This window comes from Humulus lupulus, chromosome 7 (genome assembly GCF_963169125.1).
Source record: "Humulus lupulus chromosome 7, drHumLupu1.1, whole genome shotgun sequence".
Taxonomy (NCBI): Eukaryota; Viridiplantae; Streptophyta; class Magnoliopsida; order Rosales; family Cannabaceae; genus Humulus; species Humulus lupulus.
The window spans coordinates 186,474,785-186,494,921 of NC_084799.1; the positions used below are offsets into that span (position 1 = coordinate 186,474,785).

The window sequence follows — 20,137 nt, forward strand, 5'->3', positions numbered from 1 at the left end:
CTGAGCCATTGCTGTAACAACTGGAACGAACCGAGGGGAATTAATCACCCGAATCCATTTTTCTTATATCTGAAAAGCACCCAGTATTTTGTCATTTTAATCTCTGATTTTTGGTTTAATTCCTTTGTTTGTCTACAATTATTTTCAGAGTTAATTACCCACTCTTTCCTTTGTTTTGGTTACTATTTTATAAGTTGTTTTTGGTTGATTTTACATTAATTTAGTTAAAAAGTCCCTGTGGATACGAACTTTGACGCTTTATCACTATATTACTTGTTGCTGATTGTGTATACTTGCACATATTTTAAACGTTAGAAAATTCACAACAAGTTTTTGGCGCCGTTGCCGGGGACTTTAAAATTAAATTCTGTTTTATCAACTATTTGACAATTTATTTTCATTGTTTTTAACCTTGTTGGTTCGGGTTGTGCAATCTCAGGTACCTACAGTGTATGAACCAGCAAGAGGACAGTGAACTTGCTCCTATTGACCCCGAGATCGAACGTACTTTCAGAAAAAGGAGAAAGGCACAAAAGGCTAACAGCCATTGCAACATGGCTGAAAATGTTGGAGAAGAAGAAGAGGGTGCGCAGAACATGACTAATCCTATTGTCTTGGCGGATGATAGAGCCAGGGCAATAAGAGAATATGTTGCCCCTATGTTCAACGAGCTCAATCCGGGCATTGTGAGGCCCGAAATTCAAGCACCTCAGTTTGAGCTCAAACCTGTCATGTTCCAAATGCTCCAAACAATTGGTCAATTTAGCGGGATGCCAACGGAGGACCCTCTTCTCCACCTTCGTTCATTTTTGGAGGTGAGCGATTCCTTTAAGCTTCAAGGAGTGAGTGAAGAAGCATTAAGGCTGAATCTATTTCCGTTCTCTTTAAGGGACCGAGCTAGATCATGGCTCAACACCCTTCCTCCTGATTCCGTCACAACTTGGAATGACTTGGCTGAGAAATTTCTAAGAAAGTACTTCCCTCCCACCAGAAATGCAAAGTTTAGAAGTGAAATCATGTCGTTTCAACAGCTGGAAGATGAGTCCACTAGTGACGCGTGGGAAAGATTCAAAGAGTTTTTAAGAAAATGTCTGCACCACGGTATCCCACATTGTATACAAATGGAGACATTCTACAATGGTCTCAATGCAGCCTCTCGAATGGTTTTGGACGCTTCAGCCAATGGAGCCATTCTTTCCAAGTCTTACAACGAAGCATTTGAGATTTTGGAAAGGATTGCAAGTAATAACTATCAATGGTCAAACACTAGAGCTCCTACAAGTAGAAAGGTGGCGGGAGTTCTTGAAGTAGATGCATTAACGGCTCTAACAGCTCAAATGGCATCAATGACCAACATCTTGAAGAATATGAGTTTGGGAGGAAATATTCAGCCAGTTGCTGCCATTCAAAGTGCAGAAGTATCGTGTGTGTATTGTGGGGACGGGCACACTTTTGAGAATTGCCCTTCAAATCCAGCCTCGGTTTGCTATGTGGGTAATCAGAATTTCAACCGCAACAACAACCCATATTCTAGCACTTACAATCCAGCGTGGAAGAATCATCCTAATCTGTCATGGGGGGGGGGGGTCAAGGAGCAAGTTCAAGCACAGCACCAGCACAAGGAAGACAAGCATATCCACCAGGTTTTTCACAGCAGCCAAGACCTTCACAACATGTTCAAAACTCCCAGCCGAACTCTTTGGAGAATCTAATGAGGGAGTATATGGCTAAGAATGATGCAGTAATACAGAGCCAAGCAGCTTCTCTTCGTAATCTTGAGATGCAGCTCGGCCAGCTAGCCAATGAAATGAAAACTAGGCCGCAAGGATCTTTGCCTAGTGATACAGAAAACCCAAGGAGAGATGGGAAAGAACACTGTAAAGCTATTCAGCTGCGAAATGGTAAAAATCTGGGAAATTCTGAGGAAATACAGGGTAGTGGAGAGCCCACTTCAATCCAAAGCGAAGGAGAAAAAAGTAACAAAACTGCCCAGGAAATTGCTGAAACTAGCCCAGTTGCTACAGCAAAGGGTCAGCAAACTGCTCCAGTAAATTCTGGTCCTAAACCGCCCCTTCCATTTCCGCAGCGATTTCGCAAGCAACAACAGGATGGTCAGTTCAGAAAGTTTTTGAATGTACTGAAACAGCTGCATATTAATATCCCCTTGGTCGAAGCATTGGAGCAAATGCCAAATTATGTCAAGTTCTTAAAGGATATTTTGACGAAGAAAAGGCGTTTGGGGGAGTTTGAAACTGTAGCACTTACAGAAGGATGCAGCGCAATGTTGAAAAGTAAAATACCCCCTAAATTAAAAGATCATGGCAGTTTTACAATTCCGTGCTCAATTGGGGGTAGAGATGTGGGAAGAGCATTATGCGACTTAGGCGCTAGTATCAACCTTATGCCTATGTCAATTTTCAAGAAGTTGGGTATTGGTGAGGCACGACCCACTACTGTTACTTTACAACTTGCGGACAGATCTATGGCTCATCCCGAGGGAAAAATCGAAGATGTTCTAGTCCAAGTGGATAAGTTTATCTTTCCGGCGGACTTTATCATTCTAGACTATGAAGCGGATAGAGAAGTGCCTATAATATTGGGTCGGCCCTTTCTTGCTACAGGGCGTACTCTCATTGATGTACAGAACGGAGAACTTACTATGCGGGTGAATGACCAACAAGTCACTTTTAGTGTATTCAAAGCCATGAAGTTTCCGGATGAAGTGGAAGAATGTTCTAGAGTTGATGTGATTGACACTTTGGTGGCTGAGAGGTTCGGCAAAAGTGTGGAAAAAGCTGCAATGGGTGCCCAGATTTTTGTAGATGAGGAGGAGTATAGCAGTGAGGAAGAGCAGATTATTACATGGGTGGATTCTTATCAACCAGTAAAGAAATTCAATAAAGTTTTTGAAGCTCTAAATCTGCCAGAAAAACACTTCCAACCACCCAAGCCATCTGTTGAAGAACCACCACAGCTGGAGTTAAAGCCACTGCCAAGTCATTTAAAGTATGTGTACTTGGGCGACAATGATACTTTGCCTGTAATAATTTCAAGCTGTCTGGAGTCTGTTGCTGAGGAGTCATTGCTGAAATTGCTGAAGCAGCATAAAAGGGCGATTGGATGGACAATGGCTGATATTCAAGGGATTAGTCCAGCGCTATGTATGCACAAGATCTTGCTGGAATCTGATTGTACGCACTCTGTGGAGCAGCAAAGGAGGTTGAATCCAGTAATGAAGGATGTGGTTAGAAAAGAAGTCATTAAGTGGCTTGATTATGGGATAATCTATCCGATTTCCGATAGCACTTGGGTTAGTCCTGTCCAATGTGTTCCGAAGAAGGGGGGTGTTACAGTAGTTACAAATGACAGCAACGAACTTATTCCTACTCGCACAGTTACTGGGTGGCGGGTTTGCATGGATTATAGAAAACTAAACAAAGCCACTAGAAAGGACCATTTCCCTTTGCCCTTCATCGACCAAATGTTGGACCGCTTGGCGGGAAAGGAGTTCTTTTGTTTTCTTGACGGGTATTCTGGGTATAATCAGATATCTATCGCGCCTGAAGACCAAGAGAAGACTACTTTCACCTGCCCATACGACACATTCGCCTTTAGGAGGATGCCCTTTGGATTGTGTAATGCACCGGCCACATTTCAGCGGTGCATGATGGCGATTTTTTCAGATATGGCTGAGAGTATTTTGGAGATATTCATGGATGATTTCTCTGTCTATGGGGATTCATTTGAAGGTTGCTTGGAGAATTTAGAAAAAGTCTTAAAGAGGTGTGAAGAAACTCATCTAGTGTTGAACTGGGAAAAATGCCATTTCATGGTGCAAGAAGGCATTGTGTTGGGGCATAAAGTGTCTAGCAAGGGGATAGAGGTTGACAAGGCTAAACTGGAAGTTATTGAGAAACTACCAGCCTCTACCACAGTAAAAGGCATTAGAAGTTTCCTCGGTCATGCTAGCTTTTACAGGCGTTTTATCAAGGATTTTTCTAAGGTGTCCAAACCTTTATGCAGCTTGCTGGAGCAAAATAGGCCTTTTGAGTTTACTGATGAATGTTAAGAGGCATTTTTGAGATTGAAGTCAGCCCTTGTTACAGCACCAGTGATCACAGCTCCTGACTGGTCATTACCTTTTGAACTTATGTGCGACGCCAGTGACTTCGCGATTGGAGCTGTTCTTGGGCAGCGGAAGAACAAAATTTTTCATTCTATTTACTATGCAAGCAAAACATTGGTGGATGCCCAGATTAATTACACTACAACTGAAAAAGAGCTGCTGGCCGTGATTTTCGCCTTTGAAAAATTTCGATCCTATCTTGTGGGGACTAAGGTCATTGTGTACACGGACCACTCTGCGATCAAGTATTTGATAGCCAAAAAGGATTCTAAACCTAGGCTAATACGTTGGGTTTTGTTGCTGCAAGAGTTCGATTTGGAAATCCGAGACAGAAAAGGGACAGAAAATCAAGTGGCGGGCCACTTATCAAGGCTAGAAACTAACACTCACAGCAGCAATTTAGAGGCAGAATTACAAATTCAAGACTCATTTCCTGATGAATAGCTGCTGGTTGTGGAGCAAGATCAGGTACCATGGTATGCGGATGTTGTAAACTTTTTAGTTGGGGGTGTACATCCACCTGATTTCACCAAACAGCAGCTTAAAAAGTTCTTACATGACATCAGATTTTATTTCTGGGATGAGCCGTACCTGTACAAACAGTGCCCAGATCATATAATGAGAAGATGTGTACCAGAAATTGAAGTTTCCAGCATCTTGGAACACTGTCATTCAGCTCCATATGGTGGTCATTTTGGTGGACAACGCACTGCTGCCAAAGTGTTTCAATCAGGTTATTATTGGCCCTCTATATTTAAGGATGCCCACGATTTTGTTCAAAGATGTGATCGCTGCCAGCGAGTGGGAAATATCTCAGCCAGGAATGAAATGCCTCTTAATTGCATTTTGGAGGTGGAATTGTTTGACGTGTGGGGCATCGACTTCATGGGGCCTTTCCCCCAATCTTTTGGGAACCTCTACATTTTAGTGGCTGTGGACTATGTATCGAAATGGGTGGAGGCAGTAGCTAGTCCAATGAATGATGCCAAAGTGGTAATGAAATTTCTGCATAAAAATGTTTTTACACGATTTGGGACGCCAAGAGCACTAATCAGTGATGAGGGGACGCACTTTGTCAACAAAGTTTTGGCTGCCTTATTAGCTAAGTACAGTGTAAAGCATAAAATAGCCACGGCATATCACCCACAGACCAACGGGCAGGCGGAGATTTCGAACAGAGAAATTAAAGGAATTCTTGAAAAAGTGGTGCATCCCAGCAGGAAGGATTGGTCCCAACGATTAGATGATGCACTCTGGGCTTACCGTACAGCTTTTAAAACTCCTTTAGGCATGTCACCTTATCGCCTAGTTTATGGGAAGGCCTGTCATCTTCCTGTAGAATTAGAGCATAAGGCATTTTGGGCGTTGAAGAAGTTAAATTTGGATCTTGTAGCGGCTGGAGAAGCAAGAAAGCTGCAGCTGAATGAATTGGACGAGATGCGGCTGTTTGCTTATGAAAATGCAAAGCTGTACAAAGAAAAGACGAAGAAATGGCATGACAGCAGGATCAAGGAAAGAGTATTTGAGAAAAATCAGCAAGTGTTACTGTTTAACTCCAGGTTGAAGCTATTTCCTGGAAAGCTTAAGTCCCGTTGGTCTGGACCATTTACTGTGATGGAAGTGTATCCATTTGGAGCTGTCCTAGTGAAAGATGAACAATCGGGAAGAGAATTCACAGTTAACGGACAGCGACTGAAACACTATTGGGGAGGCGAGGTCAACCGAGGAAAGACCTCAATCTCCTTAAAGGATGCTTGACAATTGTAACTTGGGGTGCCTACAAAAAGAAGAGAGAAAAAAAAAAAAAAAAGTCAGAGAAAAAAAATGAGGAACAACAGATTCAATGGCACCCCATAAAAAAAAATATAAATATATATATATATATAATAGATAGCAATAACTGTTCTGTGTAATTCTGAAAGGTGTATTTTTGGTGCAGGTTAAATTCTGGAAGGAAGTCAGGATCTGGGAAAATTTGGAATCTGGGAAAGACATTAAGTTTGGGGTGTAGGAGTATTGCCCAGTTGCTATAGCAATCCGTTAGCAATTTCTGGGCAGCAATTTGACAAAGCTGGGTTCAAAAACGAGAAGTATCGGGCTCGAAGCTGGGGTAATTGGTTCTGTGAGAATTAATGGGCACGTGGTCAAAAAGAAAGAAACATTTTCAGTGAGCCAATGATTGGGAGATAAGTATTCAATCATTGGGCTTATTTAAAGAATTAGTGGGACCACTTACCTAAGCCCTTTCTTTTCTTGAAATTTTGGGAATGGCCCGTGGAAGTCAATGAATTAAAGAATTAAAACAAAAAGAGATCCATTTGGAAAATTTGTTTTTGGGGATTAATTATTCAAGTCAAAAAGGGTCCCATGCATTTTAAATTCGGCCAGACCAGAGAAATGGGTATTGGGCTGCTTAGAAAAGTCAACTGGGCCCCTTGACCACTTTGACCCCAAAACACTCAGTGGCCCACTACATCTCAACCTTACCCTACTGCATCTTCTCCCCTTGGCACCAAGCACAACAGCCGCCCCTCTCCACATTCAGCTCCGTCGCATCAACCCGAGCCAACCACGAGAACCCCGACCGCATCCCTCGACCCACCTGCCACATACACCGTCCGCACCACCACATTCCACGACCACCGACACCGAGCCAGCTGCTGCGAAAACACCACGCGCATTCACAGCCGCAAGATCCCAGTCATACGCCGCCTCTGCCCAGTGACGTGAACCCGAGCCACTTGCCGCACTCAAACGATATCCACCACTCAGTAAGCCCTTTCCCTTGTTTACTCGTCCCTACATACGAACCATTCTCTGACTAACCACCATACACAGCCATTCATTTCCACCATTACCCAGAAATCAACCATCAACCCAGCAATATTCACGCCCTCTACCCGAGCCAATTGCGTACCCATTACCCATTTCCCCACATCATTCAACAGAGCTAACCTAACCTTCACCATCCACAAATGCCGAGAGTAAAGTCAGTTGCTCACAAAGAGAAAGGCAGGCAGCGGCAGTTTAATGAAGTGGCCAAGTTCTATTGCCCAGTTGCAGAGGCCAAATACAACAATCAAGTTGTTCATCGCGAGTTGTACATGGAACGGGGACTCGTGGCAGATTCAGAGGGCATCAAAGAGTTACCTGAATGGTTGCAGGCAACAATCACTGAGAGGGGGTGGGATAAAATTGTTATGACACCGGCACCAGCTCTCACTGAAGTTGTTCGCGAGTTCTACGCGAATTTTTTATCCCAGGAATGGCCCACCGTAGTCCCAGTGCGTGAAGTGCAAGTCCAATTTACTGTCGAGGCGATTAATAATCTGTTTGGGCTCGAGACAGGGACATGTGTGTTTTCCAAGAACCGAGGAGAGATTCGGGGGGATGAGTTGGTTGAAGTGATGGAAAATGTCGCTCCAGGTGATGTCTGGGATGTCGATGAACAGGACAACCTGCGGCTTAGACGGACGGGTTTAGAGCACGAGCTGAAGTGTCTCTATTCATTTGTGCAGACCACTTTATGCCCAACTTCGCACGATTCCACTGTCAGCAAAGCCCGAGCTTTCATGTTATATTGCATTCGGAAGGGGTTGCAAGTGGATGTTGGCACAGTCCTAGCGCGGGAAATTTTTGAGTGCGCACAGCGGGGCAAAGGAAAGCTGCTTTTACCAGCCACTATTACTGCCTTATGTCGAGATGCTGGTGTACCGGTATGGCCCGAAGAGGGGTTGTTGCATCCTAGAGCAGCAGTGAGTTTTGGCCCGGCCCGAGCGTCGAGGACTCATCGTGCCTCTGCCTTCTCCTCAGTGCATGACCCTGCTGCCCCTGTCGACCATGCCCTCATGGAGCGGTTTACTCAGTACGAGATGATGCAGCACCAAATGCATCATCGGCAGGGCGAACTATGTGATAGAATCCAAGCATTTTGGCAGTACGAGCAGCAAAGAGACGGCATCGTGGAACGTACATTCAAAAAGCTAACTCCCAGGATGGTTCAACAGTTCCCACAACAACTCCTCGACCCATGGACGGACTACTCAGCCCCTGCGCCCAATCCGGAGGCTCCCGATGAGGACTCCGAGTGAAGGGGGTTTCCTAATCCTATTTTATATATTTTAATTCTGTTTGCTGTTTTTCTGTGTTAGTGTTAGTTGTCATATAGGTGTTCGTTTATGTTTCTGTTCTGGATGTTGTTGTTTGTTGTTTTTGTGTTTTTGTCTGTGATGAGAGTTTTAAAAACTTATTCTTTTGGCCTAGTGTACTGCTCGATGATGATATTTTTTCCATTCGATCCATGCTTGTTTCTGCCTGGCTTTATATGCGGCCCATTCATGTTTAATTGCTAGATATTATGGATGTCTCTGTTAGTCTCTCCTCAATAGGGTATACTTTTGATTTTCCCACCTTACTTTGATCTTTTCTGTCAATGATTGTTGAGCTTATGCTATTAGCATCTAGAATTGGTGAGTGCATTTCCTTGAGGCGAAATCCTAGCTCCACTTATCCTTTAGAAATGATTTAGGCCATCTTTGGACGATTGAGCCTTCTTAGCCTTCCTTGTATGATATGTGTTCCTTAGTCACCCACGTTTGAGCCTATTAACCAGATTTTTTTTTTCATTTAACCCGAACATGCATCACCTTTTCCCCGTTAATACACTTTCCATTTATCTACCCACTTAATTGCTCTCACTTGTCAATTATTATTTTTAAGATTAAGTTTGGGGTGAGTGTGGTGAGTGTAGCTTGTGGCGAGCTAATTCTTATTCATTATTTTAGCCACATTGGGGACAATGTTGGGTTGTAAGTTTGGGGTGGGGAATTAGCTCACAAAGCATACATTAATTATATGCAAATTTTCTTGCTATATATATCATCATGTATTAATATCTCTCTCTTATGTTTAATATGTGTTTAGTGTTCAAAAAAAAAAAAACAGCATTTTTTTAGAAGAGAGATAGGAATAAAATTAGCAAGAGAAACAAATTTTATTTACATATCTTTGTGAGCCAAAAATCATAGGGAAGAGATTCAAGAGTGAAAAGAAAAAGAAAAAGAAAAATCATGAGAAAGAGGCTTAATTTTTGACAAGTGAGGTGGTTAGGTTTAAGCTAGTAAACACATCCTTTACCATACCCTAGCCTAAGCCTTACATTATAAGCTTAATAAAGTCCTTTTGATCTAGGGGATAAGTGAGACTACATTAGTGGAGAGGAACGCACTAATTCAACTTATGGAGCTATAATGAAAAATCAAAGGGTAGTTGTAGAAAATTCAAAGTTAGGTGGGATGCACTTGTGTACACTATTGATTAGGCGACTTGGAGGAGATATTAATGATATCCAGTGAATAAAAGTTGAAAAGGGCAGCATATACGGTTAGGGCAGAAACATTTCATTATTCCACTCAAATCCATTTTTTCTGAGAGCAACAATGTCACTAGGCAAAAATTTGAACCTTTTAAATCTCTCATCTGTTATTTGTGTGTTGTGTTTTGTTTATTGTTTTTACTGTGTGTTGTCATTACTCGAGGACGAGCAATATGCTAAGTTTGGGGTGTTGATAACTCTAAGATTTAGAGTTATTTTTATGTCTTTAAACTTATTTTTCAAACCAAATCAAAGAGTAATGAATTGTAATTAGTTGAAATGGTGTCAAATTAGTGTAAATTTATGTTTGGAGTAGTTGTGTTTGTGTTTTCATATTTTTAGTGATTTATGTAGTTTATGTTTTGTTATTCAGGTTAGGAAACAGGAGCTGAAGGAACTGTGAATCAAAGGGAAATGTTGCTGAAAAGGGGAGGATGCTAACTCAATAATGTTGTAGCAATCAGTCTTAGCAATTAAACAGAAGCTAGAGAAAAAGGACTTCGTGAAAAAAAAAAAAAAAAATACTCCAGCTGGATTAAATGAAGAGAAAAGAGGCGGCCAGGTGGCAAGTGTACTGAGTATTGAGTCAGCTGAGTATGTGGGACAAAGTACATGTAGGCAAATGATCTGGATTGTCCAATTAGGGTAGAGGAAAGTACCCTAGAATTAAAGGGGGGGGGGGGGGGGGCGTATTTTTTTGGAAGAGGACCATTTTTTAGAAATGGAGAGAACTGTTGGCTAAGTACAGAGAAGGTTTCAGGGAGAAGATTTAAGAAGAGTACGACCAACAGAGAAGGAAGAAAGCTGATACCATAAGGAGGATTTGAGCTCACAACTCATTCTTCCTACACCATTTCTTTCTCTTTGTATTAATTTCATCTAATTTCTGCAAACTCCATGGATTACTTCTGTATTATTTTCATGTTTAAGTTTGCAACTATGAACTAATTTCCTAAGGGTTTGGGTGATTATGAACCCTCAAATATGAACTCAACATATTAATGCAATGGCTAAGTGATTATGTCTTTGTTCAATTGAATGTGCTTTATTGTTATTGAATGTTAATTATTGGCCATTTTTAGCATTTACTAAGCTAGATCTAACTTGGAAAAGGGAAGTCTAGCTGATTTCATTCAATTGATGCAAGAGATTCATCTAGTTTTAGGTGATTTTGAGTAGTAGAATAGGAATGTTTTGCTACCTTGCATAACTTAAGAATTGATGCTTAAATGAATGTTTATAATATGATTTCATGCAGGAATGTATAGAAGGGGAGTATAGACATTAGATTGCACGTTTTGGGAAAAACTTGCTGGGTTTTACGAAATTTGTTAACACTGTCATAATTGCTAACCCATTGCTGAGCCATTGCTGTAACAACTGGAACGAACCGAGGGGAATTAATCACCCGAATCCATTTTTCTTATATCTGAAAACCACCCAGTATTTTGTCATTTTAATCTCTGATTTTTGGTTTAATTCCTTTGTTTGTCTACAATTATTTTCAGAGTTAATTACCCACTCTTTCCTTTGTTTTGGTTACTATTTTATAAGTTGTTTTTGGTTGATTTTACATTAATTTAGTTAAAAAGTCCTTGTGGATACGAACTTTGACGCTTTGTCACTGTATTACTTGTTGCCGATTGTGTATACTTGCACATATTTTAAACGTTAGAAAATTCACAACAATGGCCTATCTTAATAAAACCAAAGATCTGTTGGTGCAATTCGAGAAGTATACCCTCCACCAAATACCTCAAGATCAGAATTCAAACGCAGATGCCTTAGCCAAACTCGCGAGTGCGAAAGATGCTGACACTTTAAATATAGTGCCAGTGGAACGACTGCGCGAGTTGAGCATACGAGCAGATGAAACCAGTATGGAAATTCGGATAGAAGATACGTGGATGGCACCGTACTTGGAGTATCTCACGAATGGTGTACTACCAGCAAATAGAAACAAAGCCAGGACTCTTCAGAGATGGGCTGCTAGGTACATATTGGTCGATGGTGTTCTATACCGAAGAGGATACTCCATGCCACTGCTCAGATGTATTACACCAGAAAAGGCTAAAGAGCTGATGAGGGAAGTACATGAAGGCTTCTGTGGGGATCACGCTGGGGGGCAGAGCCTATCAAAAAAGATTCTGAGGCAGGGTTATTTCTGACCGACTATGAACCAAGACTCAATGGAGTTTGTGCGAAAATGTGATAAGTGTAAGAGATTTTCCAAGATCCCACACGCAGCTCCCAATGAGTAAAATCAGATGCAAAGTCCATGGACCTTCGAAGTATGGGGTATCGATTTAATTGGATTCTTGCCAACGGGAAAGGGTGGAGTTAAATACGCAATTATAGCAGTCGACTACTTCACCAAATGGGCCGAAGCTGAGCCACTTGCTACCTGTTGCAAAAATTATAGCAATTAAAATACGCAAGTATACGTAGCCGCACAAGTAGTAAACTGTAAATGAGTATCGTCTCCACAGGGATTTTAAACTAAATAAATGTAAAAATCAACTAAAGAACAATTTAACAATAAGATAACAAAATTAAAAACATGATTGGAATATGAATCTAAAATTAAATGGGTGTACGTATTTTAATCTAAAATAAAATGAAGAACTCAGAAAAAATTAATTGAGAGAAGATCTATGTGAACAATTAGATTTGGATGGCTAATTCCCCCTATGTTAATCTGCCCAGTTGTTATAGCAATCGTTCAGCAATTATGCACAGAGTTAACAGATTTCACACTAAGCCAGTAAGCTTTTTCCAAAACCTACTGATATAATTCCACAAATTAATTCAACACATTCCTATATCAAATCAGGTTGTAAAACATGCATTTATTCACCAAATCTCAGGTTATACAAGGTAGCAAAATATTCCTATTTCACTACTAAGAACTACCTAAACATGGCATTTCTCTTGCATCATTCAAGTTGATTCCACTAGATAGATTCTTTCCAAAATCAGATCTAGCTAGTTTAATTGTTAGTTATGGCCAGCAATCAACAATCGTTAAACATTAATTGCACTTGAATGAACAAAGGCAAATTACTAAACTCATGCATTGCATTAATACTTCATCACATAAGGTTCATAGCCACCCAAATCTCAAGGTGATTAGTTCATGTCTAAACTGAAAATTACAATCCAAAACAGAAATTGTTCATCCATAACAAATATTCAGTTCACAAATTATAGAATCAAGATTATACACTACAGAAAAGGAAATATAGAAGAAAGAGAAGAGTAGAATCGGGTTCTAGAGTCCTCCTCCTTCCTTGGTCGTGATTCTCCTCTTGTAGGTAATGCCTTTTTCTGTGTATTTCTCTGGTTTGTTCTCTGTACTCTTCTTGCTGAAAGATTTTTTTCTGTCCTCTTTCCTCTCTCTATTTCTCGTGTATATTACGGCTGCCTCCTCTTTTGGGTACCATCCTTTACCCTAATTAGAAAACCCCACTTCATCTTTGGTCCATTTCCTCTTGCCACCTCAGCCAGCTAACTTCATTCACTAAAATGGGTGCCACATAGGCGCTGAGGTCAGTAAATAAAATCAGCTGGCTTTTGTCCACGTCAGTCTTCACTTTCCCAGAATTGCTACAAGTCTGGCCTACAGCATCCGAGCAGCAATGCTCCCTTTTTTGTCCCCTTTTGTCTCTTGATTCCTTTAATTTCCCTTGGCGCTTTGAAGGTTTCTTTCCTGAATGACAAAACACAAAGATTTACATAAATAATTACAATTACTACCAACAAATCACAAGACTCTTGCATTAACACACTAACTAGAGAAGAAAGGTAAAAACTAAACAAACTTACAAATAACAACACACTCATTACTCTTTTCACCCAAAATTCAAGTTCAAAGTTAATAAAAATAACTCTAAATCATAGCCTATCAAAAAAGATTCTGAGGCAGGGTTATTTCTGGCCGACTATGAACGAAGACTCAATGGAGTTTGTGCGAAAATGCGATAAGTGTCAGAGATTTTCCAAGATCCCACACGCAGCTCCCAATGAGTAAAATCAGATGCAAAGTCGATGGACCTTCGAAGTATGGGGTATCGATTTAATTGGATCCTTGCCAACGGGAAAGGGTGGAGTTAAATACGCAATTATAGCAGTCGACTACTTCACCAAATAGGCCGAAGCTGAGCCACTTGCTACCATAATGACAAAGAAAGTTCTTGACTTTGTCATCAAGAACATTGTTTGCCGATATGGTTTGCCTCGAAAAATTGTCTCAGACAACGGCACCCAATTTGATAGTGACTTATTCACAGACTTTTGCGAAAGGCATGGAATCGTCAAAAGCTTTTCTTCAGTTGTGCATCCACAAGCAAATGGGCAAGTCGAAGTAGTGAATAAAACACTTAAAGATACCCTGAAGAAAAGGCTCGAAGACGCTAAAGGAGCATGGCCAGAACAACTGCCTGAAGTTCTCTGGTCGTATAGAACTTCTCATCGAACAGCAACAGGTCATACCCCGTTTTCCTTAGCATACGGGTATGAAGCTATGTTGCCAGTCGAGTTAGATCTGCCCTCACATCAAAGAATCACATACGACCAGGTTCAGAATAGCCAACTGTTGATGGAGTCCCTAGACTAGATTGAGGAGAAATGAGAAAAAGCCCAACTCCGAGTAGTTGTGTACCAGCATAAAGTCCCAGTATTTTAACTCAAAAGTGGAAGAAAGAAAGTTCAGCGTCAGAGACCTCGTACTTCGACGAGTTTTCTTAAACACCCGTGACCCAACTGCTCGAGTACTCGGGCCAAACTGGGAAGGACCTTACCAGATTGAAGAAGTCCTTCACCCAGGCACGTACAAACTTGCACGCTTAAATGGAGATCTCGTTCCATGCTATTGGAACGGAGAACACCTGCGCAAGTATTATCAATAAACAGTCCTTTTTAAAGGACTCGCTTGTATTAATTTTTACTTTTTACAAGTTTTGAAAAAGGGTTAGCCATGTTATATGGCTAATCGCTTATAAGTGTAAGATCTTTTTAAGATCACTCGTAAAGACATGTTTAGTCCATTTTAATACGAGAATTATAAGGGATTGTGCGCATCCAGTCATTCTTGCCAACCTTTGTAAATTTTATTTACAAGTATTTGCTCATTACGTGTGTTGTTTTGCTGTATTATAAGTGTTACATTTTATACCGAGCAGTAACGTTCGTACAGGTCGTGGTCAAGGCAAGTGACCAAGGACCTAAAGCTCCTCAATCACTTGGGGGGCATATAAGGTACATCGATAGCAAAGCATACCAAGAGGTATGTAAGCACATGAACAAAATAAGTGAAAGCATGCTACGATACTTAGAGTATTTTTCAAATTTTATATTTTGTTAAATCAAGCCAAAGTACTATGCTAAGTTTGGTCATGCGAACAGATGTTATAATAAACAGAAATATTATAATATCAAAAGGAATTCTCTTACACCGCAAGCAATACTGCTTGGATGTAATTGTTCAAAGTAAAAGGAAAATATGCTGCCCATGCAGCAAAATTAAAAATAAAATTTAGTCTTTACATCACGACCCGTGGGTCGTGTAATTAAAGAAAAGTAAATGAGTGAAAATTTCAAGGAGCAGGAGGATCTTGTTCAGCACTCTAGTCGACTACGTCCCCGGCGGCTTCTCCTCCCTCCGCTCCGACACCTGGCTGAATGCTTGGGGAAGCAGGAACTCTAGCTCTCTCTTCGGCAGCCAACCGAGCAGTGCAGCGAGCTAGCTTAGCATTCCTGGCATCTTCTGGGAGGTAACTGAAGTCGGCACCTTGGTTGTGTTTCCAAAAATCGTAGAAACACCGAAGTGTCGCGTTCTTATACCTCTCCAGGTCCTTGGCATTAGTGAGCTTAAGCTGTTCCACCTAGCTTTTGAGAACAACAATGGTCGCGTCCTTAGCGAGACGCTCCTCCCTAAGTTTCTTGACTTCACGCCAGTGGATTCGGCTGGACTCCAGGTATTCATCTCTCTGCTTCCTCAGAGTTTCTTGAGAAGCTTGCTTCTCTGCCAATTCTGCCACCGCAGCATCCTTCTGCTGGGTAACCACCTCCAACTCCCCAGCATGTCTGGCCTCCGCGGCCTTAAGCTCCTCAACAACCTTCGCCCGGGACTGCTCGATGCTAACGATAGCGCGAGTACGAGCAGTGGTCATTGTCAGCATGGCCTGCAGTCAAAGAATAAAAGTTAGCCTATACTACAAGAAGGAAAGATAAAAACCAAGAGAAAGAGTACTTACACTAGCCACTTCGTTAAGAGCCCTGTTAAGGATCTGATCGACCCCCATGTTCTCAACCTCAGCCATTTCTTCCCTGCAATGGTCATGCTTCAAGATGTGAGCAAGGTGATCTTTAGCTGATCGCAGGGAACGGTTCGAGAGTTTTGTCCCATGAAGTTTGGCTTGTTGGGCCTGTTCTTTCTGAGCCGGTGGCGGAAGGTTGGTGGCAGTAGGTGGGGCCTCCTTCTCAGCAGAGGCAGGTGTTTGAGTAGAAGGTTGGCCAGAGGGCCCATGCTTGGGAGGATCAGCTGCTCGACCCTTCTTGGGCGAGGGTGCTTGGCTAGATTCGCCATCGTGTCTCCTGGCCGATTTCTTCCGTCGAACCAGGGGGACCTCCTCTTCCTCTTGAGTCTGGTATAAGTCTAACACATTGGGAGAAGCCATCTCTGCAGAAAAGGATAAGCATGCAGACATTTAGACAAAAATAGATAAAATATCATGGCATATCGGAAAAGAGGTAAAGGAAATCACAAAGTTCAATACCCGAGCTACAACTACTTGTCGCTACACTATTGACTCTATTAGTCATACACTCACTCTCTGGCACGAAGAAGTCTGGCCCTAGATTTAGAGTATACGTAAAATTGTCGTCCCCATCAAACAAGTGACAGGGAATTGGCAAGCTATTTAAAAGCAAAATAACAGTACCGTTTTTGTCTGAAGACTCATCCAAGTCTATAACAGACTCTGTTGCCTTTTGTTTCCCCTTCCCTTGGGGCGCAGAAGGCCTCTCTACTGAAGGGACGCCAGTGGGTTCCCTGATCGTAACCCATGTTGGCCTCCTTCGAGGAGGGGACACTGGGGGTTGCTGCTCGGGATGCCCCTCGGCAGTGGCGTCTGCCACCATAGGTTCCTCCGTGTCCTGACAAGGAGCCAGGAGGCCAGACAGCCTCAGGTTGTCATCAATGACCAGGGACTTAACTCTTTTTTCAGCGTCAGCCATCCTGGCCAGTGCGTTGGACCTCAACACCATGTCTGGTGTTGGGTTCGGGCGTAACCATGGTCTTGAAAGGTACAAGATACTTTAGAGAAGTGCAAAAGAATTTGCTAAGGAAAAATAGCGACCAGTGGGAAAGGATATTTACCTCCTCGAGCGAAGGCCAAGTTGTTCGTAGTCATGTCTGGCATGAGGAAATACTCATGATTATATTTCCCCACGTTGGAGATATGAGTAGTGTCACTCAGGAACGTGTGGTTTGTTTCCTGGTGACAAAGGTGAAAAAAGCCCGTCCCGTATTGTTGAGGGTTGGACTTAAGGTCAAAAAGGAAGTTGACCTCGTGAGGGGTGGGCTCTGGCCATTTTTTGAGTTTATAGAGGATATAGAGCGCAGCCAACATTCTATATCCGTTTGGGGTAATTTGAAAGGGGGCAACACCGAAGTAGTTTACCACCCCCTGATAAAATGGATGTAGAGGAAGGGTAGCCCCCACCTCTATGTGGTACCTTGACCAAGCGCTATAAGCGCCCCGAGGCAGATTAGCTCTCTGGTCAGCGGCATGGATCTTGAGGTTGACCCCGGTAAGAGGATACTTCCTAAGGTAATTGGCAAGCATCCGGGGAGTCACCTGGCTAGTGGGAGAAAGATACCACTCGACATCAGAAAGGTTTGAATGCTGAAGGCGAGCCCTGACCTGAATGCGAGGGTCAAGGACAATGTTTTCTCGACCACTGGTCGAGGGAACCCTAGCCTGCAAATCAGGCTGGGCAGGTGGACTTGGATTGTTTTCAGGATTTGGTTTCTTCTTGCCTGGAGATTTAGAGCGGGCCATTTGAGGTGGTGATGGTTGAGATCTAGAAGAAGAAACTCTGGAAAATGGAATCTCGTGAACGCGATGGGCCGGCTGTTCTTTGCCTTCAAGCAGTTGCGCAAGGAGATCATCGTCAATGGGCTGCTCACCTCCCCACAAATCTAGCATTAAAATCTGCGAACAGAAGAATGGGGAGGTGAGGATGAAGAATCTAGAAAGTTTTTTAGAATAACGCTGGTCGAGTATAAAAGTTAAACTTTTATACAACAACATTCTAACAAAAAACTAATTTTTTCGCACGAACAGTTTGAAAAGCAGATCAAAAAGTGAAAGTAAACAGTTTTTGAAAAAGCTTTTTCAACTACTTTAAGGGCAGGAAAAACTCATTTTTCAACTAGCATGAAAATCAAATCTTTACTTCGGTTTTACGTCCTAAATCTGTGATCTCAACTATCAAACTAACTCGTAACTTCTAAATGGCAGAAAAACACCATCCTATCTATTATCACCCAATAAATCCCCTACCTTCATGCATCTTAACCCAGAAGCACAGAAGCATGCACGACAAAAATAAAAAAGCATAAAGGTTCTAAAACTTACCAGAAGCAAAGGTCGTGGAGATTTGGAAGAGCTTCAAGCGAAGACGAACGGATAGCTGGTTCTTGAAACGCTGAAAGATGGTCTTCAGAGAGATTGAAAGTTCTGGTTTTAGGGTTTCTTGAAGGATAAATAACTTGCGTAAAAAGGAAAAGAAGACTTTGAGAAGGCTATATATATTTTTGTCCGTGGCATGAAAGAGGAAGTAATCATCAGTTTCCTCTTTTCGAAGCGTGGGGAAGGGTGATAGCCATCAATAGGTTACTTGGGAAACGAAAAGTCGTGATTGGACAGGGGTAGGTTACTTTTCCCAAGGATGCACAAACTCCTCTGTCAAATCTGGTGGGGTAATCGAAGGGTCATTTCCTTAAAGTTTATTTATTGTTGGCTGTAATAAATAAACTTGGGGGCAATGTTATCCAAAAAACAGGCACGGATGACGTGGCAGGCGATTTCTGAACACGTGTCTGACACCTGGCAGAGTTTTGATAGAGTATCGACTAGTAAGACATAACAGGGGCGACGGTTGAGTTTTCCTCACGACCAGCATGGTCGTACATTCCGCATATTTCAAAATGATCTCGGGTGAATCAAGGTCAATCCCGAGATTATCTCCTATGATTCCTGATTATCCGATTAATTATGAGAGAATATCTGTAACAAATCCATGTAATCCTCCTTGAGCATATAAATAGAAAAAGATAGCTCAAGGAAGGGATTTTTGGGCTTTTGCTTAAGAAGAATTACATACGTACGAGAGAATTAGAGCTATTTTATTACGATTGTACTGTTTATCTCCCTGAGGTTGGTGAAACTCGAAGAACCCTAGTTCTTTGATCACCCCTTTGAGATCTCATATCAATAATAACTTAAGTGGACGTAGGTCATTACCAGTTTCTGGGGCCGAACCACTATAATTTCTTGTGTCCTTTACTGTTTTTGTCATTATATTCATTCCAACACATTCATCCACATCAAGCATTTTGACTCCGTGTCAGTTGACTAAAATCAAGGTCAACAAATATAATTAGTAAATACCTAATGATATTTTAAAATATTTAAATTTATATTAATGTAATAAATAAAATTTTATTTTTGTTTGGTTTTAAAAGTATATTCCGTATATAACTACTAAATATTTATTCTAGAAATTTTTTATAAAAATTAAGATTATATATTATATGTGGTATATTATTATAATAATAATATTTTATAACATTTGAGTTTGTATGGATATAATTAATAAATATATAATCTAGTATTAGATATTATTATAATAATGTTATTTTATAATATTTAGATTTATATTAATATAATTAATAAATATATAATGATATTTTATGATATTTAAATTTATATTAATAGATTAAATAAATGTTTATTTTTATTTGGTTTTAAAAGTATATTCCGTTAAATATTTGGAATATTTCGTTAAAGTTAACAAAACAAATCATTAAAACCAATAATTTCCGTTATCTACACACTTTTTATATATAAGAGACATAGATATAGAATATTTCTATGGTGTAACTCACAAAAAGAGGTGCACATGTGCACCTCTTTTTGTTTGCACCACGTGAGCAGTTTTCGGCGCGAATTTTTTTTATGACCGTGTATATTGTAGTTATTTAGAGCATCCACTACTACAATTTGGACATCAACCATCGGACATGAGAGATCGATTCTCCTTAAACCGACTTAACACATGTTCATAAGTCGGTTTACACAGAAATGACCTAACATGTATGTCCAAGGTAAGCATGGGAGATTGGTTGCGCGAGAACCGACCTACTATGTGGACATGGTAGGTCGGTTCTGTATTAACCGACCTCCCATGCTTATAGAAGACATAATAGGTCGGTTCATGAAAAACTGACCTACCATGTTGTCATGGTAGGTCAGTTCTGTGTGGACCGACCTACTATATCCTACCTTGCTGACATGTAGGTCGCTACTATGTGAACCGACTTATCATGTCTCATTATAAGAATTTTAAAA

The 20,137-nt window shown here is 41.2% G+C and overlaps 1 protein-coding gene and 1 non-coding gene across 2 annotated transcripts; one reads left to right on the forward strand and one right to left on the reverse strand.

Moving 5' to 3' along the window:
• The first annotated feature begins 452 nt into the window (after nucleotides 1-452).
• LOC133792452 (uncharacterized) lies at nucleotides 453-1,712 on the forward strand. The gene has a single exon (XM_062230360.1). It carries the CDS (start codon nucleotides 453-455, stop codon nucleotides 1,710-1,712), a length of 1,260 nt encoding a protein of 419 aa, XP_062086344.1.
• LOC133793321 (small nucleolar RNA R71) lies at nucleotides 999-1,105 on the reverse strand. The gene has a single exon (XR_009874770.1). It is a non-coding gene; the product is annotated as a small nucleolar RNA R71 (small nucleolar RNA).
• Nucleotides 1,713-20,137: the final 18,425 nt, after the last annotated feature.